The sequence below is a fragment of the Perna viridis genome, chromosome 8, assembly GCF_037379345.1.
Source record: "Perna viridis isolate PV_CMFRI_1.1 ecotype Kerala chromosome 8, ASM3737934v1, whole genome shotgun sequence".
Lineage (NCBI taxonomy): Eukaryota > Metazoa > Mollusca > Bivalvia > Mytilida > Mytilidae > Perna > Perna viridis.
The window spans coordinates 12627527-12653262 of NC_142452.1; the positions used below are offsets into that span (position 1 = coordinate 12627527).

The 25736-nt window shown below is 31.3% G+C and overlaps 1 protein-coding gene across 1 annotated transcript; it reads right to left on the bottom strand.

Moving 5' to 3' along the window:
• Positions 1 to 11601: 11601 nt before the first annotated feature.
• Positions 11602 to 17050, bottom strand: LOC148609383 (uncharacterized). Its single transcript, XM_088541946.1, has 3 exons — positions 16652 to 17050; positions 13389 to 13539; positions 11602 to 12048 (listed from the first exon to the last, which is right to left on the bottom strand). Exons 1-3 carry the CDS (start codon positions 16956 to 16958, stop codon positions 11769 to 11771), a joined length of 738 nt encoding a protein of 245 aa, XP_088398072.1. The 5' UTR covers positions 16959 to 17050; the 3' UTR covers positions 11602 to 11768.
• Positions 17051 to 25736: the final 8686 nt, after the last annotated feature.

The window sequence follows — 25736 nt, forward strand, 5'->3', positions numbered from 1 at the left end:
AATAAATTCGGTAATTTCACTCTCGGACTTTCTCCCGCCAAAACGTCACAACTTCGATATTAATCAGTCAATCACATAATGTAAAATTCATGTTGAATATATCGATAAGTGATGAAGAAAATCTATATAATAAATATGATAATCTACTTGAGAGGTTTGTCACAGTGTGTCCCCGCGGAGCCCAGGGAAGCTATACCACATACTGCCTCAAACAGAGATTTGTAAAGCATTTTGATAAATGTATTTAACTATGCAAACAAAACCGGGGTAAATCTAATATTGTGTTCAATTCAATTCAGTTCAGTTCGATTTTACTATTCGAAGCAATTGAAACAGTATGAAAGCCAACCTATGAGCATTCAACATATTGAGTTGGGTGGTAAAGTCAAGATGTTAACGACGTAATATTCGTGACTAAGCAACCAGTATTCTCAGAAAGAGAAGTAGTGAAATAGCTTTAAAATGACCAATACCCATCACTTGCTAATACGTGTTTATCAAAATACAGAAAATGTGTTGCAGACAGAATTTGTATCTCACCTAAACAGGGCGATCTTGCAAACGCAGTATTTTGGTATCATTGATTACGAACTCGATATTATTATGACGTAGAACGTTTTTTTTTTTTCTATATGAGTTAAATGTAATCGGTTGCGTCTTCGATTCTCTGAAACAATAATAAATAAAGGTTATATTAACTGGTATTAAGGGTAAAATAAACTGATATGCAAAACCTCCAACCAGTAATTAATAGAAGAACTTTATATAACAAATAACATTATCATGGCAAAGACTAGAAAGTTGGAAAAGCTGAAATGGTTAGTATAATCTGTCTTTGACTTCACTGCTGGATATAACATCTATTATTGAAGAAGCAATTCAATTGTTGGTAATTATGTCGTTTTCAATTTTTGAAACTCCGTCCATTACAATGACAACTCAATTCCTCTTGCGTAATTGTCGAACAGAAATCCTATTTATTTTAAGTGTGGTGCAAATGGTCCCCTAGAATTACACTTTATAAGTCAGACTTTTAAGGGTGTACGCTGTATGAGTGTAACGAAATATCCACGCCAATTTCAATGATATTTTTAATCAGACGCACCCTTTTGTTCACAGTGTTATTTATTCAATGAAAATAGTTTTAAGTTTGCCTTTTGACCCCAAATATTTTATTTTTTAAAACATATTGCATTTGTTTTCTCTTTTGCTAATACAAAAAATTAAAGCACATGCGTACTAAATTTCAGCTGTGTAATATTACTACATTACTACACTTTGAACTCTATGATTTTCATAACAAAAAAGATGAACAAAGTTGTTAATGTTAATGGAATCAAAAGTAAGTATGGATATCTGTAAATGTTCAGAATAGAAGCTATTTTTTTCAAGTTAGCAAATTTAATCAAATATCAATATGCACAGGTGCATGAAAAGAAAAATATGAAATTTCAACACTGTGATGAGTATGCTTGATTTAAGTATCCACAAAATATGTTGACTGACAGAAAACTGAACAGTGCAGTGATGTCACGGCATCAAAACAAATCTCTTAAAACTTTTAAGAAGCAGTCTATATAAAATCAGACAGAAGGTGATTCTTGCATGTTAAAAAACCAGCCAACTTTACTTTTATTTCATATTCAAATTAGTTACAAACCACATAATCAGTCTTGGTTTTTCATTTGGATGTTGCGCTTCCGAGATAAAATTTATACAGATTTTACATAAAATTAGCACTTTGCAAGAGTTATTGTTCTTGATTTGCATTGAACTGGTTGATTTTATTGTGAAATATACGAATAATTTTCTCAAAAGTGCAGATCTGAATACAGCAAAACTAAAGTTACCTAGAAATATACATGTAGCATCTGCAGAGCAAATCGTTGTTTGTTAGATGGGTTTTCTAAACCTCAATTCAACTGTATCATGAGCAGTGTCTGAAATAATATGTATGGACTTGTACTTAAAAACGCCTATAAGGTCTTGCATGAAATCATCACAATACACATGTGTAAAAATTCTGAAAATAGATGTAAACGTGGTTCATAAACAAAAATCAATAAAAAAAAATCGATGATTCATCTTACAGTGAATACTACTGTTGGCAATATCAAATAAGAAACAGTACTTTTGAAAGGCAAATGTTGTTCAGAACTTTCCGTAATCTCTTATCTCATATCTGGTACTGCTACATTGTTTTTGGCTCGCTAACTCATCTCATGTGTTATTTACCCTTATTATTATTACGTTAAAGAACTAAAGTCAAATTGAGTCGTAAGAAAATTATTGTACTCCTCAAGATAGATAATTATGTAGATAAAATGCATCACAACGGCTTACTTACTTTGTTTTAGAGGAACGAAGATGCAAAAGGTTAGTTTTTTCTGACAACCCACGCAGACGTAACGTTCCAGCGTTTCATTATAATATGTGTTATAACATTACGTTCATCATTAAAATCATTCATACCAAAGCAAAGTCTCAGTAAACATCGTGGAATCTCATTCTTTGCTTTGTAAGGATTAATCAAGGAAACCCAGATTCTAACGAAATCAAAAGAATGTAAACCAGGAATAAAGACCAGACATGGAAAACAGAAACACGCAATAAAGAATATAAAACAGCCAAAATAATACAAAGTAACAAAAGTAAATGAGCAACTCCACTAAAAACCTGGAGCATGAACCAGGTACACCGGTAGAGTAAGCGTCCTCTGCTTCTATAGAAACGCTGAGCTGTTCATAAAAAGTCAAGTCTAGGATAGATGAAAGAGGGAAGGAAAACTATGACACGTTGAACAACTGAGTTTTGATGCAGATGGCTACACCGTAACGATCTACGATTTTTGATGTAGACCAAAAAACGTCTGTAGCGATGACGTCTTCGTAGTTTCGGCAAGCTCTGTCATAACGATATAATATATGCGGCTGACTTCACAGTGTCTGTAGTATCCTTTATCTCAAGTTCGTTGTAATAGATGCGATGTATCAAATACCCGAAAGTAGGATTGTTTAACGATAATACGTATCAAATGTTCCTTCTTTAGGATCAGATAAGCTATAAATTCAGCAAGACAAGAGTGACGGAATAGGTCAGCAAGAAGAGGAGCACAATGTATTCCTATTGAAATTCCGATTGTTTGTTGAAAAACGCTTCAACCTCACTGGACAAATTTGCTGTCGATCAAATATTTCAGTATTTTAAAAGCATCTTTGGTACAGTTGGAAGATGATTTGGAATAATTATTTAAAAGTACGACGAATATCTATCTAGTACCGACTTATTACGGAGTAACAACGATTTATACAGTTATTTGAGTTGGGATTTTAACTGATTATGGTACTAAAAGTATAATGATTTTAAAAATCATAGATTTTGATGCTATTATACTATAGTCTGATAATAATCTTGAATGAAGAGTTTCCAACTTTCGTATTTTTTATGATCCACATTAAATTGTTACCACTACGGGAGCAATAAGTGTCGTGGTAGGACCGGAGTCCTCTTTGACATCTATGAGTGTAGAAGTTATACTTTTGAAAGAAATTTCATTGTACATTTTGCAGATCCAGCTATGTAGCATTGTTTGTACAGATATATACGTCTTATCACTGGTATAATTTTCTACGTTTATGTATTGTAGACAATTTGTTTGCTACGTCGGGGTCTGGGAAAACTGATGTAGCATTGACACTCATTGACCTACTTAAATATTCGTACGTTTCAAAAGCAAAGACTTCACAGTTTTACCGTCTCTAGATATCTAGAGGCGACAAGACAAAATTCCTCTTATGTATATCCGAAAATGATTTGAATATGGTTAAGAGCTTGGGGCCGTATTGGTAGACTTTAAACCTACACGTAACCACCTCTGAATGTGATTTTAGTCACTAATATGCATCTTGTAATATAATTTTGTAAATGTTTAAGTTCAATCTTAACGTTTTTTTTTTGTATTTGTAGCCAATACACTGATACTCAGATTTTAACGAAAAACTGGATGTTAAAGGTCAGAGTCACTGGTAACAAACAGTTTATTCAAAAACATTTCCAACCTTCAACGATTTGTGTTTCCTTCTTGTTTTAATGCTGTTCCTTTGTGATTTTGAGGATAATACCTTTGTCCTTCCGTTTTTTTAAACAAATATTATATATACTTAATTTAATGACATGCACATATATGTGGTGTGTTTTTCAATACCACCTATGACTGGCCTTTTAACCGATTTAAAACAAATGAACCATTTTTTTTCACTTTTACGACCAGGATATTTGAAAACTACATAGTGTATCTTTCCTAATGGTAAATGATACAGCTGTATGTTAAGTGGGTGTATTGAACATTATTGTCATCAGTTGTCATTAATTCAGTGACATGTTAATTATCACCTCATTCATTACTTATCTTGTTTTATAACAAGATGATATGTCCACAATAAAAGGGCATGTGGCTGTCTAAAGCATACATGCAATTACCCCTTGAATATAACAAAAAATCGTGGAATTGAAAGGCGATTTTTAAGAGAATTTTTAGAATTACTGAAAAGATGTATAGACCAGATAGAGGTGTCGTCTTGGTGACAATACATTTGAAACACTTATAATGATCAAATGCAATGGAGTATGTATATTGTGTTACATGTACCTGAGTTCTATAAAAAAAAATTTTTTTTGAAAAGTTTTATGTATATATTTTATAAAAGTAATGTGTTATGTTATGCATTCCGGGCAAAGTAAAGAAATATAATGCACAATATCAAGAAAATAAATTGTAATTGTGTTGGTAGATTTATAAAGTAGTTATAATTGTTATGTAATGCATTACATTGTAATGTAATTGACCCTAGGCCTGGCTATCGTCCTGGCTTGTTCTTTCCATGGGTGAAGTAAATTTCAGGGTTCATTATCTAGACAAAATACGAAAAAGAAACGGAAACAATTAAGAGTACACATTTCTCAGACATTCAAAACTGCAAGACAAAACTTGGACTGAACAAAAATCATATACTTATCATATAAGTTGCTTTTAAACCACAGCAAATGCTCAATAATTTCTTTGCGGATTTAAGCAAGTAAAGCCAGTCAATGTACCACATGAAAAAAAAAGAAATTTCCTGTAACAAAATGGTTGATCAATAATATTGAGCGACAATTTGGTCTGTCATCAAATTAAACTTTCGGAATGAGCGATGTAGAATACATGGCAGTGACATCAAAATGAAATGTCAGCCATGATTTTAAGGAATATCTCACGATGAATTAAAGTTTAGATATGTAATAATTGTTCTGTAATGATTCTGTAATGATAAAGAGATAAATATTCCCTGTTTCGCTGATTTGTTGACTGTTTCTCGACATCTTCCGTTGTAAGATTTTGACAAATAGAACTGAACTTCATATGATCTAGTAATCACAGCTTGTCCAAGTGTTACTAGAAGTGACTTTTGTTAAGTTAGTTGAATATGTTTCCCTGTTAGATACTAAAAATGATTTTAGGGTGTTTTCTATAGTTAGTTAAATAAATTTCAGGGGTTTGAATTCGTATTAACGTGGATTTATATAAAAAATAATTGGTTTGATTGGGGGGAAACCATTGAAATATGTAACTAAATAATGTTAACACCATCTCTTAAACGAAAACGAAGATGTTACAACACTACATTTGATGATAACTACAAAACCTTAAAGTATTAATTTTATTTTTTTAAATCCCTTTTATTTATTTATTTATTTATTTATTCATTTTTATTTATTTAATATTTTTTTTAATTATTGTTTGTTAAGAACATCTTTTCACTGATGATGTCCGTAGATTTGGTAACGATCTGGTTTCCTATGGGTGCTTTCATACTAGTCAAATAAGGAAAAAAAGTTGTAAAAAAATATTATATCCATTAATTTCAATCTATTACCTTTTTCTTAAACCTAAAGTACATGGATATAGTTTGCAAAAGAAAATTGTATCATTAATCGGTTGTTAATTGTATAAACGGTCAACCGTATTCTCTTCCATCAAATGAAAATGGATTAAAGCCGAACAAAGAATTTTTGTGAAACTTTTGAGAAAATAAAAAATAATAAAATATTGCTTTGTCTCATTTTCAAAGAGGCCCCTGTTCTACGTTTTGTCGTTATACACTGATTTTTGTCTGATCTCAGATAAAATAAACTCTCTTAAAAACGATTTCATTTTGACTTCGTATCAAATTTGTTGAAAGCAAGATTGTTCAACTTACTTTATTTTAAAAAAAGTAAAACAACGAGTGTATCCATTATATCTAACCAGAATCGTTTACCCGAAACGTTTATTGTTGATAATCCGACCTAACAAATTTATTGAAGATCGTGGATGCTCTCCGTTGCAACGATCTAGCTTACCGTGATTTTGATATTCTACTCAGAATTTTGTAATTTTGTATGCCGATGATTCTGTACTATTAGCCGAAACTCCTGATGGGATGCAGGACGCCTAAATATTTTTGAACAATACCATAATTTTTGGAAATTAAAGGTTAATGTAGAGAAGAAAAAAAATATGATATTTTGTAAACGGAAATGTAATATTAATTCTCAATTCAGATTACAAGACGAAAATACAGGAATTATAGATACTTTTTCTTACCTAGGATTATCTTTTAAGTACAATGGCAATTTTTCAAACGCCAAACAAAAGCTTGTTAACCAAGCATAAAGAGCTCCATTTAGAATTTATAAAAACATTAGAAACCAGAACCTTTTGATTTTCAACTAAAACTTTTTGATGCTATGATTGAACTTATTTTACTGTATGGGTCTGAAATTTGGGGATTAAAAAGTTATAGAAAGAACGCACCTTAGTTTTTGTAAAAGAATTTTGAAGGTTCGAAGCTCGACTCCCAATTCTATGGTGTATGGAGAATTCCTTTAGAAGTGAGAGTTAAAAAATGTTGTAATTTTGTTATAGACTTGTCAATAACAAAGATAAGTTAAGTAGTTTATTGTATAAACTGAAATGTAATGGAACTGCGAGCTTTAGATGGATGAGTCAATTCGAATGTATATTTAATGAAACTGGCATGAGAGATGTGTTTTTAAATCAAGATGGTCAGTTTGACATAAATCATGTAACTAAAATTTTACACGATCAATTTATAAAAAAAGTGGTTTAGTGACTTAAATAATTCTTCTAGAGGACAAATTTATGGCTCATTTAAATTAGACTTTTCACTTGAAAAATATCTTATAAGACTTATAAGACAGAATCTAGTAGAATTACGTACGTCAAATGTACATCACCAATAGAAACTGGAAGATGGTTTAATGTACCAAGACATGAAAGATTGTGTACTTTGTTTAAGAATGGAATAGGGGATGAATATCATATTGTATTTATATGTAATAATAGTGTAGTAACATAATTCAGGAGTAAGTTTATTCCCAACTATTATATACAGTATCCAAGAATGAATAAATTTACAAAATTACTTCTCTACAGTCATATTGATGTTCACAAAAATCTAGCTATTTTTATCAGAAACATCCGTCAATTATTTTAGTACGTGCATTGTTTGTCTGTTCTTTCTGTTATGTATGATTTGTATATATGTTTGACCTCTCATGTTACACATATTATGTGTGTGAGCGTTATCAATAAAGTTTACAAAAGTTCAAATTCTTAGTGTTGGCTAAAAACATTAACTGTGCAGGGCGTAATTCCTATTTAAAGACTCATTTCTCACTTATTTAAATTATATTTTTAGTATGTGTGTATGTGCGATAAATATACCATTAAATATGATACGGAAACTCTGAAACAGAGGTCCTTCTATCTCCTGCGTCAATCAAGAATGGACGAAGAAACTTCATAACCTGTGTTTTGGAGATTGTACAATCTGATGTGAAGATCAATAAAGTACTAGAGGTAGACAAACGGAAGGCACAGGAAAAAACATGTTGACATATTGTGAGTGATGTTATATCATATTAGTATAAGCAACATATTTTAGATCAATTGTAAATCAAGAACCATCGAGGAAACAAATGTTAAAATTAAGAAATTTGTTTAATAACATTTTGTGTATCCTTGAAATATGAAATTGACGATCTTAAAATGCTTAAGATTAAAATAAGATATTTTGATATATTGGCAAAAATGTCTTTTTTTTTTATAATCAATTAAAAACAATGATCAATGATTATTAATAGTTTTCGGTATCGCAGTGGGTTCGTCAGAAAAGATAAAACATGATATGCAACTATTGAAAAGAATAAACTACAATTGTAAACTATGTTTATTATTTTATTTGTGTTTTCAAATGATTAACCGTTCTAATATGTACTGATCATGATAAATGATTCGTAACACTGATGCAACAATTTAGATTTTGACATTGATCAGTCAATCGCAAGCAATAGATAGAGTACATAACACCTGTAGTTTTAAATATAGATAGAAAACTTGGTATGTTCTAAGTAGTTCCAAATTACATAAGTAAGTTGTAATTAATTTGTTCTGATGTTTATGCTCTTTACTTTAATGTAAATTTTTAAATATTTAGTATTTAAAATTGTTACAACTACTATTGCATACGTTTTATATTATCTACAATTGGGGAAATATTTACTGTCAATGATTTTGGTTGACTTTCAACATCCGAAATGGTACGAATGCGATATGCTCTAAATCGGATAGCTTCCGCTAAAATCTTGGTTCTCTTGATTTTATTGCGTTGTTATGACCTGAATGTTTTCAACCAACTGGCAATGGCTACATATAGATTTCGATGTTCTGATAAGATGAATGACCTTAATATAATCAATTGTAACGAACGCCTGTATTTGAATCGGAAACTGGGTAATATTACATAAATTCAAGGCTTACCGACCATTTTATCTTTTCATTTAAACTTCCCGTTCTAATACAAGCAAAAACAAACGCATAGAAATGTGTATGATATGTTTTAAAAAAAAGGTACGTTGTAGCGATCTTTGGGTCGCTTATGGTATTGACCAGGGAACCAGTATAGGAACCGGATTCAGCAAATGGCGATGTATATTCATAAATATCGGGGCATGCTAATGTATATGACCTATATACTCTTGTAACAAGTCTCACTCCCTGAATCGGAAGCTGGGTAGTGTTCAAAGCTAACCGATCATTTCAAACTTCCCGTTCTTGTACAAGCAAGAAACAGTTAGAAGACACGAGTATGATACTTAAGAAGTACATTTTTATGCCGTATGAATCTAGAACTATGACGCTATGGCGGTAAACACAGCGAGGATCTGCAGTATTACGTGGGATATAACTACATATTTATGCAAGTAATATGCTAATATTAAGTCTTGAAATTACCTGTGTAAGAAGTCGCTAATAGTATTAGCGACTTAAAATACCGACGTATGTTCCTGATGTGGGTGAAACATTATTAAAAACACAAACCATTAACCAAAATAAGAAAAAGGAAATGTACATGGACAGCATAGATAACCTAAAAATACCTATACAGAAACAAGTACCAAGACTTTGCTAATAACTTGGGGAATGGACAAGGTGCGTTACCGAAAGAGTAAGCATTTGAAATAAAAACATCTTGTCATTCTTAATGCCTTCATAACATGATTTTAAAAGATCTACATTTTTAGACCATTTAAGTTGATCACTTAAAGAACAAATGAAATGATATATAATAAATATTTGCAATTTTTTTTTCCTTTGAACGTTATGATGATATAGAATGAAACTCTAAAATGCTAAACATTTAATGAGTGGGGAGAAAGACAGAACATATACAAAATACCAAATTTATATACATACAAAATAGGTGAACAATTTTGTTTGTCATTCCAAAATGCGCCTTTTAACATTCGTTTTGGTACATTGCAGTTTTGTCTATATGAGCATTGTATATATATATATAGTTTAATATGTTTTCCATTACACTTCTACGTAGTGCTTATTGTTTAAGTTGGAGAGAAAAAACCCTGTGACTAACTAACTGTACTGTAGTGACGGCAATATATTTTTTTAATATTATTCACATTTGCATTCGTCAGTGGCTTAAATTATACGTTCGACATTTATTTGAACTCGGTGGAAAGTTCAAACCGGTACAAACTTAACTTACAATATTTAATGAAAGTACTTTGGACTGAATGAAGTGTCATTTTCTGTTTTTTGTTTTTTGTTTTGTTTTTTGTTTTTTTTGTCAAAGACGGGAAGTGCAATTTTATTATTGTCTAAAACACAGATAACAATTTACATTGTATTATAGTAAAGCAATAAACTTTTTATTTTCCGCTTTTGTATCTACAAACACCTGATCATACAAGGCACGGAGATTTTGAAAAACATTGGTGCTTACGCTAATGATGTAAGAAAGGTAATTATGGGGCAAATATTTCAGGTTTCTGGAATCGTATATTTGAAAATAGATTTACATCGTCATCATGAACTCGTGGATCGTTATGGTGTATCCGTCAGCACCATGAAAACTGATTTATTCAACGGGTCATCGTTTTCCTTTCCTCATTTGTCTACCCCGGACTTGACTTTTTATGAGCAACTCGGCGGGTGTTTCTAGAAAAGCAGAGGACACTTACTCTACCGGTGCACCTGGTCCATGCTCCCAGTTTTTAATGGAGTCCGAGTTGCACATTTACTTTTGTTACTTTGTATGTATGATTTTAGTTACTTTATGTTCTTTGTTGTGTATGTCTGTTTTCCATGTCTGGTCTTTGTCCCTGGATTACATTCTTTTGATTACAGCTATAACTTTGGTTCCCTTGATTACTCTTACATTGATATACTATGTCCTTTTTAACCTTTGTTACAATTTGGCAATGCGAATGGACAGTACTTTATATTACTTCCTACTGGAAGCTGAAAGAGTGTTTTATAGTGTTTATGATGCATGTTTCGAATCAAAAACTTATACGTGAATTCATCAAAATATCCAACGCGAATCTCGTGCTCTGGTAAGAATTAAAGTAGGATTTCTGTGACTTTTTTCCTACAATAATTTTTGATTATTTTAGGGGTTTTATTTTATTTGTATGAGTTATTTAATTATTTATTTTGTGTTTGTGTTGCTATTTTTAAATATTTTTTATTTACTATTTATTCATCTTCACGAAGCCGATTGCCAAAACATAAAAACGTCATATTTTTATCAATATTACGTTGATGATACACAGATCTACGCAGCAATCGATCTATACCTGTTGATAACTGGACAGGTATATCGAAACCACTCGAAAACTGCTTAGAATATATTAGCTTATGGACGAGTTCGATTAAGCTTAAATTATACGAGCACACAACTTAATTGATGTCGTTTTCTCCTTAACACCGAGTAAAGGAGCTGCATGTTAATTGATGTCGTTTTCTCCTTTAACACCAAGTAAAGGAGCTGCATGTTAATTAACTTACCTTTAAAGGAAATGTCATCACGAGCTCTGAACGATTTAGGGTCAATGAATTAACAGGTTAGTTCAGACTCGAGACCCTGTTTTATTACTCGATACGTAATTTAGTCCGCATATGTTCATACATTAATGAATACGGGAGTAAAAGTTAATCAAATTCATTAAATATTTATTTGAATATTAAAACCCTTTCACAGAGCACATAAACTAAACCAAATTCTTGCTGTATTAATACAAGCATTGTTTTTCTTCTTTTTTATAGGCTGCAAAAGATATAGCTCTTACCTATATGGATTCTTATTTAAAATTTAATCAAAGACATAGCCAACTATTTTGAAGCCACATTCTGCTTTTTATACTTAATTTTTCTGTTTTATCTTACAAGAAAAAAGTCCTTGACACAAAGGCAAATATGTAGAGTCACAATATATTGTTTTAAAATAGCCTGATTGTGTACGACGAACACAATTCTGATCAGGACCACCGTAATTGCATATATCTTGGTAAAGAGTCATGCAGTTTGGTTCTTCAGTAAGATTATACCATGGCAAATTTTCAATAACTTCTGCATTGTTATCCGTCCACCAAAATTTCTGCACAGAGCTATCCCAGATTATACCGACCCAAATTTCTGTAGATCTGAAATTGTCAAACAAATTTGTGTCCAACAGTTTCCAAGCAAATTGCGGTCATTATATACACAATAGTACCGACGAATATTAAGTATTAATCCAACAGCTGTTTGTATTGGCTTTCAAATACAGGCACTCATTAGGATGTGATATAATATAGTACTAAATATAGTATAAACCAATTGAAATTATATATATATAAGTCTCTTTACCTAACTCCTTGCTTCTGACTTTTTATCAAATGAACAATGTGTGTATTCTATGTTTGTGCCATTTAATATCTTTCACAGTTTGGTACTTTTCCATATCCCAAATACTTCGACCTCGATAAACCGTTGCCTCATTTCAATTTTGCGATTTGAATTCGTTATAATTTCTTTAGAATGAGCGGAAGAATATGATTTAGTCCTGTTTATCACATAATTAAATAATTGAATTTCCGAATCATCTATCTAGAAAAGAGTTCAATATATAAGAGTGACTTATTTCAAATATGCAAATCAAAAGCTTAGCCCAAATATATTTTAGAATTATATACTCATTCATTGTGTTTGGTATCTTTGGTATGTTTGAATATGTCTTACATCGTTTTAATTGGCTGACATTGATATAACAAAGTTTGAAACATTTAGAACCAAGTGCTTTTTCAACTTATGTAACCATATCTTAGATTGTAATCCAGACATGGATTAAAGAAAACGGACATACATGTGACATCTTCGTATTCTGTTCATTAGACGCCCAGAAATCATTCCTGTATTCATGGACGAAATTGTTTGCATTTTCTCAAAAAGAGATGGAATAAGAAGATTACAGCATATGTAACTGTTACTACAGCTTAATTATTCAAAACATTCATTACTACACGCATTGTTTTTTAAACATTGAGTTCATAAATGAACAATTTGGTATAACATTTTCTTTTGATGTATAGAATATTTTCCGCTTATACTCCTGGATTTGAACTCTCCTTGTAGCTATAGTTGTTGCAATTTGCGTATATTCAAACCATTTTTAAATTGTCAAACTACAACTATGTTATCAACCACATGATTATAAGTCTACAGGTAGAGAAGTGTAATGTTTCAGTAGCCTTGTTCATGTTATAATTGCAAAACAATATACCATTCATATTAAACCAAAATACAAAACGCAGTCACTATTACCTTATACTTATACAACTAATATATGATAAATAATTATTATTTTAACTTCAGCGAATTGAGTGAGATGATTACGTTCAAATACACGGTGCATACACGAAATAAAATGTACATGTGTCTTAAACCTTGACAAATTGACATTTGTTACAGTTTTACATATTTAGTTAACAGTTTGTTTACTTACACAGAATTGGCACTGAGATATGATGTTATTTCATCATTTGTTGTTGCATCTTTGATGACAACCAATTCCATACCAAGATCATTACACAATAATTGTGCATTTGTAAAATTGGCGACAGTTCCTACATGAACGTATTGCATACACATAGTTGCTAGAAGGAAAGAAAACATTTATGATATACCAAATCTAATCATTTGAGATGTCGATAAATTTTTAATGTCTTTGCGAAGCTGATGTTTGAATATCCCTTTGCTCAATGTTCAACCGAAAAACAAAAATAAATCGTTTAAGAAATCCCGTGGCGATAAACACTTTGTAAGACATTTCTGAAAATTTGATATTGTATTCATAAAAGTGAGAAGATGAAAAATAATAAAACGAATTTCGAGCGTCACCGTTCATGTGATATTTTGATATGCCGAGTGTTAGGCAATTACTTGCGTATTGACATAAAATAGTCAAAAACTCCCCTTCATTTAGGCTATATAGGCATATATATTTAAGTACCAGTCGATCTAAAATTCGGACACTGCCTTTAATAGAGAAGATTCATGATGTCGAGCAAGTGAATCTTTTTCGGTTTTTATATGCTATATACCGGAGTACGATAAATTGATATGGCAAGATTGATATGCACAAAGGGTTAGTTTATTTGTTATATATTGTAAAATAATCGTTCAACAGACTGTTGTAAAATGTTCGATACAATTCTGTTCGAATTGATGATTTAACGACAGCAGTGATAAAGTACGGATAAGATGCAATATGCGCACCACTTTGCGCAGTGAACGGGAGACCCGTGAGAATTATTGAATCATATAGAGCATACATTTTCCTACTTAGAGTGTTACATTCACCATGACTTATTATTAGCGTGGTTATATTTATAACATGTATCCTAATTTAACATAAGGAGAATAGATATGGTTACGATGTCAAAGAGACAACAATCGCACCGGGATGAAAAATGTCAGCGCAAGGCCACAAATGAGTTTTCAATGAACGACTACTTGGCAGGTTGCAGCTTGCCCGAGACAATATCATACTCAGGTACAGAGAAAGAGTTGCCACTTGTACACCAGCAATATACTGAAAACATAGAAGTGAAAACGAATCAAGACATACAGATGCCATAAATTCCACACTTTGGACAGGGGCAAAAATATACGGCGGGGTTATAGTACTATGGCGTGATGACAACACCCCCCCCCTTTTAGGACTAAACACTGTGAAAAAAATATATCACAATTAAACAAACCTAAAAATAAGTTTAAAAAGGTCTGTGGCTCTTTGCACAAACGAGGAACTACTAGCAGTTACTATTAGTCAACAAGTATGTCATCCCCAGACCTACAAAAAGTTATGCACTCATCGTATATAATACGAATCCCAATTCTTCCAGTGAGAGGTTGAGAATCACGGAGCATTATAAGTCATACAATAATGTCACAACCCATGTCATGCGCCACAATTTGCTTTAAAATGCATTTTGTATAGTGTGTTAGATTCCATGTAAAGCTCCAATGAGCAACGCAAAATAAATAATAAAAAAAAATGCTAACTTTAATATCATAAATATGTCCCTGACGAATTAGCCTATCCAACGGTTAAGTCAACTTATTGGGTGAGTAATGAGCTTTTGCCTCATGAGGAATATTACCTTAAAAAATGGGTGGGAGATACCCGCACGTGTTACTCGTTTACACTTACATTTGTATTTGATAATGTGTTCCTTGAAGCGGTTGAAAAATATTGTGAATGTTTATAGGAGCATATGGTATTGAAAACCTTGATGTAATAATCACTCTGTGATATAAAGATTTCTTTCGTTGAAATCCGGGACATTGTTCAACTACGAGCAAATCTAACCAATAGAAATATGTAAACACCATATACTGGCGACAAGGGGACGTCGCCATCTAAAATGGATAGGAATCAATCCCTTTGTCATAATTTACCATTATTAATATGAATACTATGATCCAAAAACGGATATTCTATATCATCAATATATATTTTATTCAAAGAAAGTTCTGCAGGATATGGATTTTAAGTATATATATATTGAAGTCGTCGTCGTTATTAAGAGCGAAAGTGTCGTCAAAATATCTGAAAGAGTAATCAAGGGAACCAAGGTTATAACGTTAATCAAAAGAATGTAATCCAGGGACAAAGACCAGACATGGAAAAGTTATTATATCTTTGAAGGGTTATTTTGAAGGGGTTTTTTTATTTATTCTAGCCATTAATTGTGATTTGTAACAATGAAGAAAGAGGTCCACAATTGCACAATTGGTCCCCATGGTAATGCCAAACGGTATTACCAAAGCGAACGAAAATGTTGTCTGACAGAAAGTACACCAAAAGAATCGCTAGATAACGCAGCTTTTTTATATTATTTTTTATTTTATTTATTTTTGTTTTGTTTTGTTTTTTTACGTTATGAAAAATGATCTAAAAGAGTTTGAACAAGTATATTCACATCCCGAATTATCAAATGACCACTTGATAATTAGATATGTATTTTTTTTGTTTTATGAGATTATGTGGAAGTGTTGTGTATAGGGTAGAAAAAAACAGCTTTGAACAGATTCCACGTGAGCATGCAATTTATCAATAACTTCAAGCGCGTTTGATACTCAGAAAATAGTTAATTCCACTTTTTTCGTAACCTTTGTTAGAAAAAATTACAATTGCAGTTTTTATTGTATCGGACGCACTAGTAAGTAAAAAAGAAAGTATAGTTACTGAGCAATGATTTAAAGAGGAAATAAACCTATATTTTTTAGGTGATTTGTGACGTTTGGAAAGCCAGTATATAGTAGGAACTTTCATGTTACTAACCTCAGCTTGTAAAGATGTAGCAACGCGTTTGTGTGTTTTGTTTTTTTTTTCTACAATTTCACCTCCTGAACATTTAGTCGGACCGGAATGTAGATGAATTCGTAATTTTTGTTTGTATAATTTCAATATAAATTTTAAAATTTACGTCAAAAAACAACCACATTATTTGAAACATAATTTCCCAAATCATAAATATTATTTGTTAATTATTGATAAGGAAATCAGGGGGGGCTGATACATTTTTTATTACTAAATAAAGAAAACAAGTGTCAAATGAATCTTTGTTTTAAATAATTGTGAAATGACATTTAACATGCAATTGTTCATATTTCAAAAATTGAAGGTATTTCAATGCAAACAAGAGATCTAAGTAAGGCTTAAGGTTGAACATTCTTTTTATCAAATTATATATGTCTTACGTGGTATGTCCTTATTCCTTGCAATGATTGCTCCATGAAACATAATTGAAAAGAACATGCAGTCTGCAGACATCTCCAGGCGACATATAGATTCTGGAATGAAGCTTGAAGCACAACATTCACTGTAACGTGCACACAAAGCAACGCAAGCAAACTCTGATTTTACTTCAAAATCCCTTGTTGAACTGCTTTCCCGCATAGCAACATTGTCTTGAACATCAACATAAGTACTCAAAGCGTTAACATAAGGTACTTCTAATGCAGCCATGCTAAGAATAAAGATAGCACCACTGCCTAGCGTTTTCATTTTTACTGATATTGAAAATTCGATACTTTGGCTACTTTATCGTTGCATTAACCGAAATGTTGTAGTAACATCCAATTTAAAGTAACAGCAAAATTTATTTTCTATTTCTATACGTTCCTTTTTTATCTGCTAACGAATTTAAATAAAAACAGACCAATAGGCGCAATCCACACATCTTATAAAAATCGATGCTATTGTCAAACTTTATCATTAAACTTATTGCGTTTTTATGTCAGGTGTAAATAATAAGGCTAGTAAGTCTTTCAGCTTCACATTTGGAATAGAGAGAAAGGCGTTCCTTAAATGAGAAATTATCTATTGGTCTTCATGTCGATCGATCAAAATATGATCACGACCAAAAAACCTTTTTGGAGTGTTCATATAAAAAAGCTGAAGATCAGTTGTCGTGTGGTTAGATCAAATGTAAGAAATCTTCAACATTATGATTAATAAAATTTGATTAATCATCTGCATAGTGTCTTTTTTCAAGTGACATTTGTAAAAATAAATGTAGGTCTTGCTACTATTTCCATGTCATATGGTCATCACTATATTTAGTATTACAAGATTACATTGAAACTAGATAGAAGCATTGTATATGTGAATTGAACAAAGAAAGTAAAAATGCTGATAAATCAAATTTGTCATCTTTTATGAAGGTGTTTGAATATTCTTTAAAAGTGCGAGCAATTTTCATCTTAATGTCAGTAAGATTAAAATGTGAAAATTTATGGTAATGTACTGTGAAATTTCCTTTTTTTTTAAGATATAATGAAAAAGAAGGGTTAGAAATGTTAATGGGTCAATAATTTTAGTTTGGCAAGTCCCAAGAAAAATGTTCTTTCCAGGGTATAACTTCCATTGTCAAAGGAAAAACCCGAGAACTGAGAACTCATAATCATGATAATTTAAAACAAATGTTTGATTAATAGATGTCAATTTTTATTGCAATTCAATAATGATATATGATAAGGTCTGAAGGTCTGTTGAAAATTACAAGGGTCAAGAAAGACAAAAAATCTGTTATTATATACATCAGTTCTTTTCTTTTTAATTACAGTACACAAATATAAACGATCAGCCATCTTTCACTTGTTTATGTAATAACGTGCCCATTAAAATGTATTTACTTGTCTAGCCCGGACTTGACTTTCTATGGGCAACTCGTCGGGTGTTTCTAGAAAAGCAGAGGACGCTTACCCTACCGGTGCACCTGGTCCATGCTCCCAGTTTTTAGTGAAGTCCGAAGTTGCTCATTTACTTTTGTTACTTTGTATGTATGATTTTAGTTACTTTATGTTCTTTGTTGTGTATGTCAGTTTTCCATGTCTGGTCTCTGTCCCTGGATTACATTCTTTTGATTACCGCTATCATCTTGATTCCCTTGATTACTATATCATAGATATATACAATGAATGAAATGGTCATGAGTAATTATAAATCTCTGTTCTTCGACCACCATACATAATTAAAGCAACCTGATTGATTTTTCTGGTAAGACCTTTAGGGTGAACAGGTGTTGACTTAGAGACTTAATCTGACTTTCATATTTCTTGTCTGTCCATTGCATATCAAAATTATTTAATGGAACTACTAAGTGTCTGTTTACAATATAAATATGATTGGTAATTTGTTTTTCTTTTCTAATTTTAAATGATAATTAGCTTCTATTGAGAACTTTATTTTGTCTTAAACTCTTCAAAAGCCTGCATATTGATAAAAACAAGTTACAGCGTTCTGAGTGCAATACCTTGTGCATTAATCGATTACTCGTACAGATTGAAAGCAGTTTATATTCAAATTTACTGAAATAATATACTTACATTGAAACTTTCCTTATGAAGTTTTTTACATACATGGTGCGTTACAGTTTAGTTTAATGTACGCAAGAAAGTTCAGCTCTAAACTCAAAACAACCGAGATTGCCGTGATATCTATACATATAAAATTACTATGAACAAAAGAAAAAATCAATGACATTCAAATCAAACCGATAGTCAATGCACTAGCATAATTTCCCTCGATTGACGTTATCCAATCATGTACATCATGGTAGGTATTTACTTTCGGATAAAGATAAATCTGGACGTATGATGACGTATAATCGTTAAACAATACATCGCACATACCACAAAGAACTTGAGATAAAAGATACTACACAAACTGTGAAGTAAGCCTCATATCTTGACCTACACTTAGAGATCGATGAAAAGGGAAAATTATTAACCAAACTACACGATAAACGCGATGACTTCATCATTCCATATTGTCAACTTCCCTTTCTATTCTGGCAAAAGCTCTTCAGCATCGGCATCTGATCACAACTCATACGTTATGCCAGAGCTCGCTGTACTTACGCATACTTTTTGTATCGCGCGAGACTCGAAAAAAAGCCGTCATAATGGTAAAACAATTATACGTAATTAAAAAAGTGCTGAGAATTTTAAGTTTTGTTTGTTTTGCAGACATATTTATATTTATATTCCGAAAACTATGTCCACTCACAAGTAACAATTAATTTTATATTTTTACAAATGATAAACTATGTCGTGATAAATGTATTAACTAAATATGAAGTAAAAATTGACAGAATACCTGAATTTGGGTCAACTTCAAGCATTTCTTTTGTCCTTTAAATATAACAATTATCAAAATTCTTTGTTTTCCCATTTGTGATGGATTCAAGTCTCCAAACTTACATTAAACTTTTCAACACTTTGTTGTTAGTTTTCAGCTTTATTTAAGGCTTATGAGAACCGTTATCGCCCCTTCTCATTTTACACTTAATAAATGATCTTTTCCACTTTTTTTTTAATTTAAAAAAAATGTGAATATAACACTATTCAACACTCACATTTATATACAAGCTATTCAATCAAGGTTTTGATAATGATGTTGCTCAAGGTTTTCATACCGCATTTAAAGATAAAAAAAATTGAAAATCAATTTTATTTTTTGGGGGGGACTTAATCATTAAATATCTATATGGGAAAATTTTGTATTGTGAACAAATACCACTAGAAAGTCACTTAAAAATCCACCAATGCTGTTCTATAACAGTTACTATTTTGCATTAACAATCACAAATGTATTTGCTCATCTTAATACACTTGTCCGAAGTTTGGTATAAATAATGTTCCGTTTTCGAATTTTGCATTATCCAATAAATAAACTATCTTTTAATGATGATACATTTAAACATATATGTCTTATCTTGTTGATAAAATGTGTAACAACATGTGTTCCTTACTCTTGAGCAGTCTTCGAATTATCGGTTTCAGTTAAGAATAACTTCTTTATTTAATTTTTTGTGTGTGTCCTGGAACATGTTTGACCTTTACCTCGATATTAATAGGATTATTAATTGGGAAGAATAAAATAACCAGAATATTATCAAGAGTGTCGAAGAACACTAAGATTTAACAAGTGCGCGGAACTTCTATATATAGAAAGTATGTTCATGTGTCATTTTTAGACATTTTTTCACGCAAAAAATATCTGAAAAACATCAAATTTACGCCTACATCTAGGCAGATATATTATTTCTTTGCTAAAAGTCTTGAAATTAATTATATTTTCGATGTAAAGATAAATCAAAATAATTAAGTGGAGAATAAACGAAAAACACATACTTTTCGCTGTTACTGGTAGGAGTTTTGTTTTATTGAACGGTTTAAACAGTGGTAATTTGATTTTCTGAGGTTATGGTGTGGTCTGGGATTTTTTGCATGACAATCCATATTCCCAAAAAATTCATTTGATTCGTGCATACGAGGAAATTTATCGTATAAGACTTTGTCGAGGTTTAGAGTACTATTGTTGTAACATACTCACCCCAAGAAAAAAATTGAAATATCCAGGAATACAAAAACAATGACTTGCTTTCCAAAACAAGTCCGTCCAATGAACAGAAAAAAATTACGATCATACATGCGCATATTTTCAAACACGTACTTTGAGAGAAAATAAACAAAAGAAATAAATCTTACGCATGCTCACTTTGTAAAAAAAAAGACCCCTTTATTGGACAAACGTGTGCATCAATCCATCGTGAATATTGCCTTAAAATTTGTATTTTGTTTCATTCTCTATTCCATTGGTATAAAGATTGTATATATCGGCATCCTTTTCATATCAGGAAATCCGATTAATCAATACTAGTAACGGTTACTGATCATATACATATACGAAGCACGTTTATTTCTACCACTTAACATTAAAATCAATTTCTTAATAACCCCTTTTCATACACGAATCTTTATGAACGATCACTTTCACGTTTACAATTTAGAAAGAGTGAATGCGATGGTCGTTATTTTATATTTAATGAATGCAAGCCATTTTAGCAAGTTTTTTTTTAAAGAAACGTAACCCACAAACACCGACGACCTGGTTGGCGGTTTCATTGGGGAAAGGGAAAATAGTAAACATTTTTCTTGCAAATCTAAATTATTTTCAATTCGGTAAGTACCTGAATGGTTTCAAATTAATTTATGTAGAAATATCCAAGTATTTACTGCGTCTCTAATGAGTTGAATATTTTAATTTTAAGTCTAGTGCTGTTGTTACTGCTACAAAATAACTAAGATATGAACTGTTGTCTTTACACTACAATATCAATGTATCTATTATGAAACATAAATTAAGTAGTTCCAATTATGAAATATTACAATTATGTAATGAAATGTGTAATTATTCATTCCAATCTGTCCGCTTTTAGAAGATACACAACGTTGAAAATCTAATAGAATCTAATGTATTTGAGTGTAATTTACAGAGTTATCTTCCTTAATTTTGAAATATACAGTGAATTATATATAATTTTTATCTCCTAAGAACACGGGTTATATGAAAAACTAAATGGTAACTTCTGTTTACTATGTCAATTCTACGGAATCATTATGGAATAAAATATCAAAAAAATATGTAGGCTTTTCAGCCATGAATCTTTCCATGATTCTTAGCTGGAGTGCTATTTAAGGTACAAATTATCAAATATTGTCATGCAGGAAAAACAACATTTTAAACATTCATTTACTATATATAACCTCTACAATAAAAACAAATATTAGATTTATGAATTTTGTTGGTTTTTAGATGAAGTAAATTTTGTAAATTTCTCTTCTTCATCTATATCTCTATATCACTGAAAATTATCAATGAATTATAGTTGATTTTGAATTTAGCTAAATCTGATAGAGTAAAAAAATAATTTTTGTTCTTCAAGATGGCTCTTTTTTAAACAAATTATGCTCAACAGCATTCTACGCATTACTGTATGTAAACCAATCAATATCAACATAAATGCAGTAGATGGGGTAAAAACAAATGAAAACATTGAATCAAATATGAGAAACAGAGGTTAATAAGTGTAATGAAATATCCAACACATGACAGTTTCCTTGGTCTTTAAAATGTAGTACTTAAGCAAGGCCACATTGGAAAAAAATATTTGAACACAAATACAGCAAGATATTTTCACTCATGTTTAGCGAAGTTCTACTTGTTGTGTTTACGCTAAATGAATTGAAATCGTCACAAAAAGTGACAAGATAGATTTTTCAACTTAGATGAATGAAATTAAAAATAGTTGAAAGTGTGGAAATCAAGATCTACGCGTACACGACAATTTGAAATCTGTCCTTTTTTTCATAGAACGGTTACCAAACCGGTGCGCCTACTCTATACACCCAGGTATTACTTATTTCTTAATTGCGCGTTTTGTTAGGTTTAATTTGTGCTATTTTAAAATCAAGTTTTGTTATTTATTGTGCTTTGTCTTTTTTTTTTGTGTTTGTGTGTGTTTTGTTTTCTTTTGTTTGTATTCCTGGCCCCCGGTTTTTGAATATATTGTTCGTTCTAAAGGTGCTATCCACGCTTTTAAGACATTTTTAAAACTCCCACTGTAAACCCAATTTTGTTTTGTGATAATTAGGATAAATATCTTATTTTTCGTTCTAAATATGTTCTCCATGTTTTCCTGTAAGTTTAAGGATAAAGTTCGAGGTAAGAAGCATGCATAATCAACTATGAGATTATGAGAAGTTTTCATTAATGTTTAATTTTAAGAAAACTTTGAATAATGTATTAAAGAATAAATCAAAATGCAAAATGTGTCATTGACACGTAAGATTTTATAATTTTAATAAAAACCTGCATTGGCATCAAAAGTTTCACTTGTATACAAGGTTAAAACTGCATCATATAAATATGTATGATTTTATTTTCAATAAGACGCGATCACTTATATCAAAGAATCTTTGTCCTGAACATTTTAGAAAAAGCAATATTTTTTAATATATCAGATATTTTTATCAATATGCCAAGATATTAAACTAATTTGAATCTCAATCAATATTTTTTTATCAGACATATTATTAAAAACACATAGACGATTAAGAAGCTGAGGAGATCTTTATTACTAATGGAAACGAATTCCTGCTAAGTTTAATTTGATAATGGCATGTTTGAGATTTATCCTAAGTTTACAATATGAGTCTTAAAATGGACCAAATGTTCCTCAGTGACTCTGGGTCAGTACACAGCTGAGCACTGTATTCCATTCATATCCATAAAATAAATAAAGCAAAATAAAGCTGCTTGATATGTTTGTTTTGTAATAAAACTAAAAGCTGCATCTAGAAATTTCTGACCCTTCGAAACTCACATCATAACTTCCGCCGCTTGTAGGCAAGGAACGGGCAGTAGATCTTCTGGTCCCAGTTACCGGACCTTTTGCATCTGCCAACGAGATAGAGAATCAGCTTTCCATTCACTTCGTCCGATATATGTTGAGCATAAATAATGAAACGTTGAGGAGCAGCGTGAAATGTTAGATTCCTCATTAACCTCATTATATTATGTACTTTATAACGCCCTTTATTGATTATATCCACCGTTGTAGCATTGTCACATTAAAAAATGCTACTTCGGTGGATATAATCAATAAGGGGGTTCTAAAGTACCTAATATAATGAGGTTAATGATGAATCTAAAATTTCACCGTGCTCCTCAACATTTTATCATTTATGCTCAACATATATCGGACAAAGTGAATGAAAAGCTGGCTACACGCAGCGGCCTTACCTCTTTACATTGATCATGAACCTATGAAAAGTAAATCTTTTATTTATTACGTCAGGCAACTTTTAATTAGGCTAGACCACTCAGAACATAGATATTTTGGTCATTCGGTTATGATAGGGGCAGCTACTTCCGCTGCTGCGTCAGGTATTGAATATCATATCATTCCGACGTTAGGTAGGTTGGAGGTTCCCATTGTTACACTTGCTATATAAGAACTGATCACAAGATCATAGATGAAACTCGCATGTGTCTTATCGGGTTTACATTATGTTCTAAATAGTTTTGGATTGGTTTATGTTTTCTACCTTTTCTTATAATGTCGTATTTCTAACAGTTTCTGTTTTTTTTTCCAATTTTACCATTATAACTCTTGGGGAATTATTCCCCCAATGAATAATAATACAGATAGGTGCTGTCCTTTTCAGGGGTATCAGTCACTTAAGAATTGAGCTGATCGTGCTGGTATCTCACCGGAAAATATTTTGATTTATTTAGATTGCATCTACCGGGATCTTCCCGGCTTTTTAATCGTCTATTTTTAGACCTTAGAAATAAACAAAGTTAGAAATTTTATGTATTCTTTTCAGTGAGTGGGTAGACTCAGAAGCCAAATGTACTGTTATTGATTTAGGCATGCATGATTTTTATTACTATCTTTTGTATTTCGCTTTGTTGTATAGTATGTATATAGATCAACTAGCTATAGCATATTAAATGCTTCCTTTCTTGTTGTGTGTATAAAATAACGGATATGATGTGCATTTGAAGAGCTTAAATTGTTCTGTCAAATGCGATAACTTTGATATAATATCAAACAGTTACTTTTTTGTTAATGATACATTTTGAATTTCATTTTATTTTTTGTTACAGTATTCAAAGTAATGAGTTCAACAATACAGCGCTATCAAATTCGAATATTCGATATAACTTTAGTGCAGAATTTACGACGATAAAACCTCCCAAGACGGCATTGAATTTACAGTGCGCAAGCCAAGTTAAAATATACTTGTTTAGTTTTGGATAAACAAGGCATCGAACTTTAGCGTCAGCCGCCAAAAATACGTTATATGTTCAAGTTTTTTTTCATTAAACATTAGGAAAACTTCTCATAATCTCATAGTTGACTATGCATGCTTCTTACCTTGAACTTCATTCTTGAACTTACAGGTAAGACATGGAGAGAATATTTAGAACATAAACAAGATATTTATCTGAATTATCGCAAGACAAGATTGGGTGTACAGTAGGAGTTTTAAAAATGTCTTTAATTAAAATTAAACAAGGCATAAAAATTAAACGCCACCAAATATTCCGTTTTATTTTCAAGTTTTCTGATCCAGACCAATTCATGAAAACTGCTGATTCATAATCTCATTATTAACTATGCATACTCCTCACCTTGCCATTAATCTTTGAACTTAAAAGTAAAAGCGTGGATAGCTCCTTTAGAACGAACAATATATTAAAAAATTGGGGACAGGGAATACAAAACAAAACAAAATAAAATAAAATAGACAAAGCACAATAAATAACAAAACGTGACTTTCAAATAGCACAAATTAAACCTAACAAAACGAACAATTCAGAATTAACTAAAACCTGGGAGTATAGACTAGGCGCACCGTAACAATTCTTAATTTCATTCATCTATCTTGAAAAATCTATCTTGTCACTTTTTGTGACGATTTCAAT

What these genes read in the sequence shown, in the direction of transcription:
- LOC148609383 (XM_088541946.1), bottom strand. Translation starts at nt 16,958, where the DNA reads ATGAAAACGCTAGGCAGTGGTGCTATCTTTATTCTTAGCATGGCTGCA. An exon ending in AAGGAATAAGGACATACCAC is followed by an intron (nt 13,540 to 16,651) that starts GTAAGACATATA and finishes CTTTCCTTCTAG; the next exon opens with CAACTATGTGTATGCAATAC. An exon ending in TATCTCAGTGCCAATTCTGT is followed by an intron (nt 12,049 to 13,388) that starts GTAAGTAAACAA and finishes TGACAATTTCAG; the next exon opens with ATCTACAGAAATTTGGGTCG.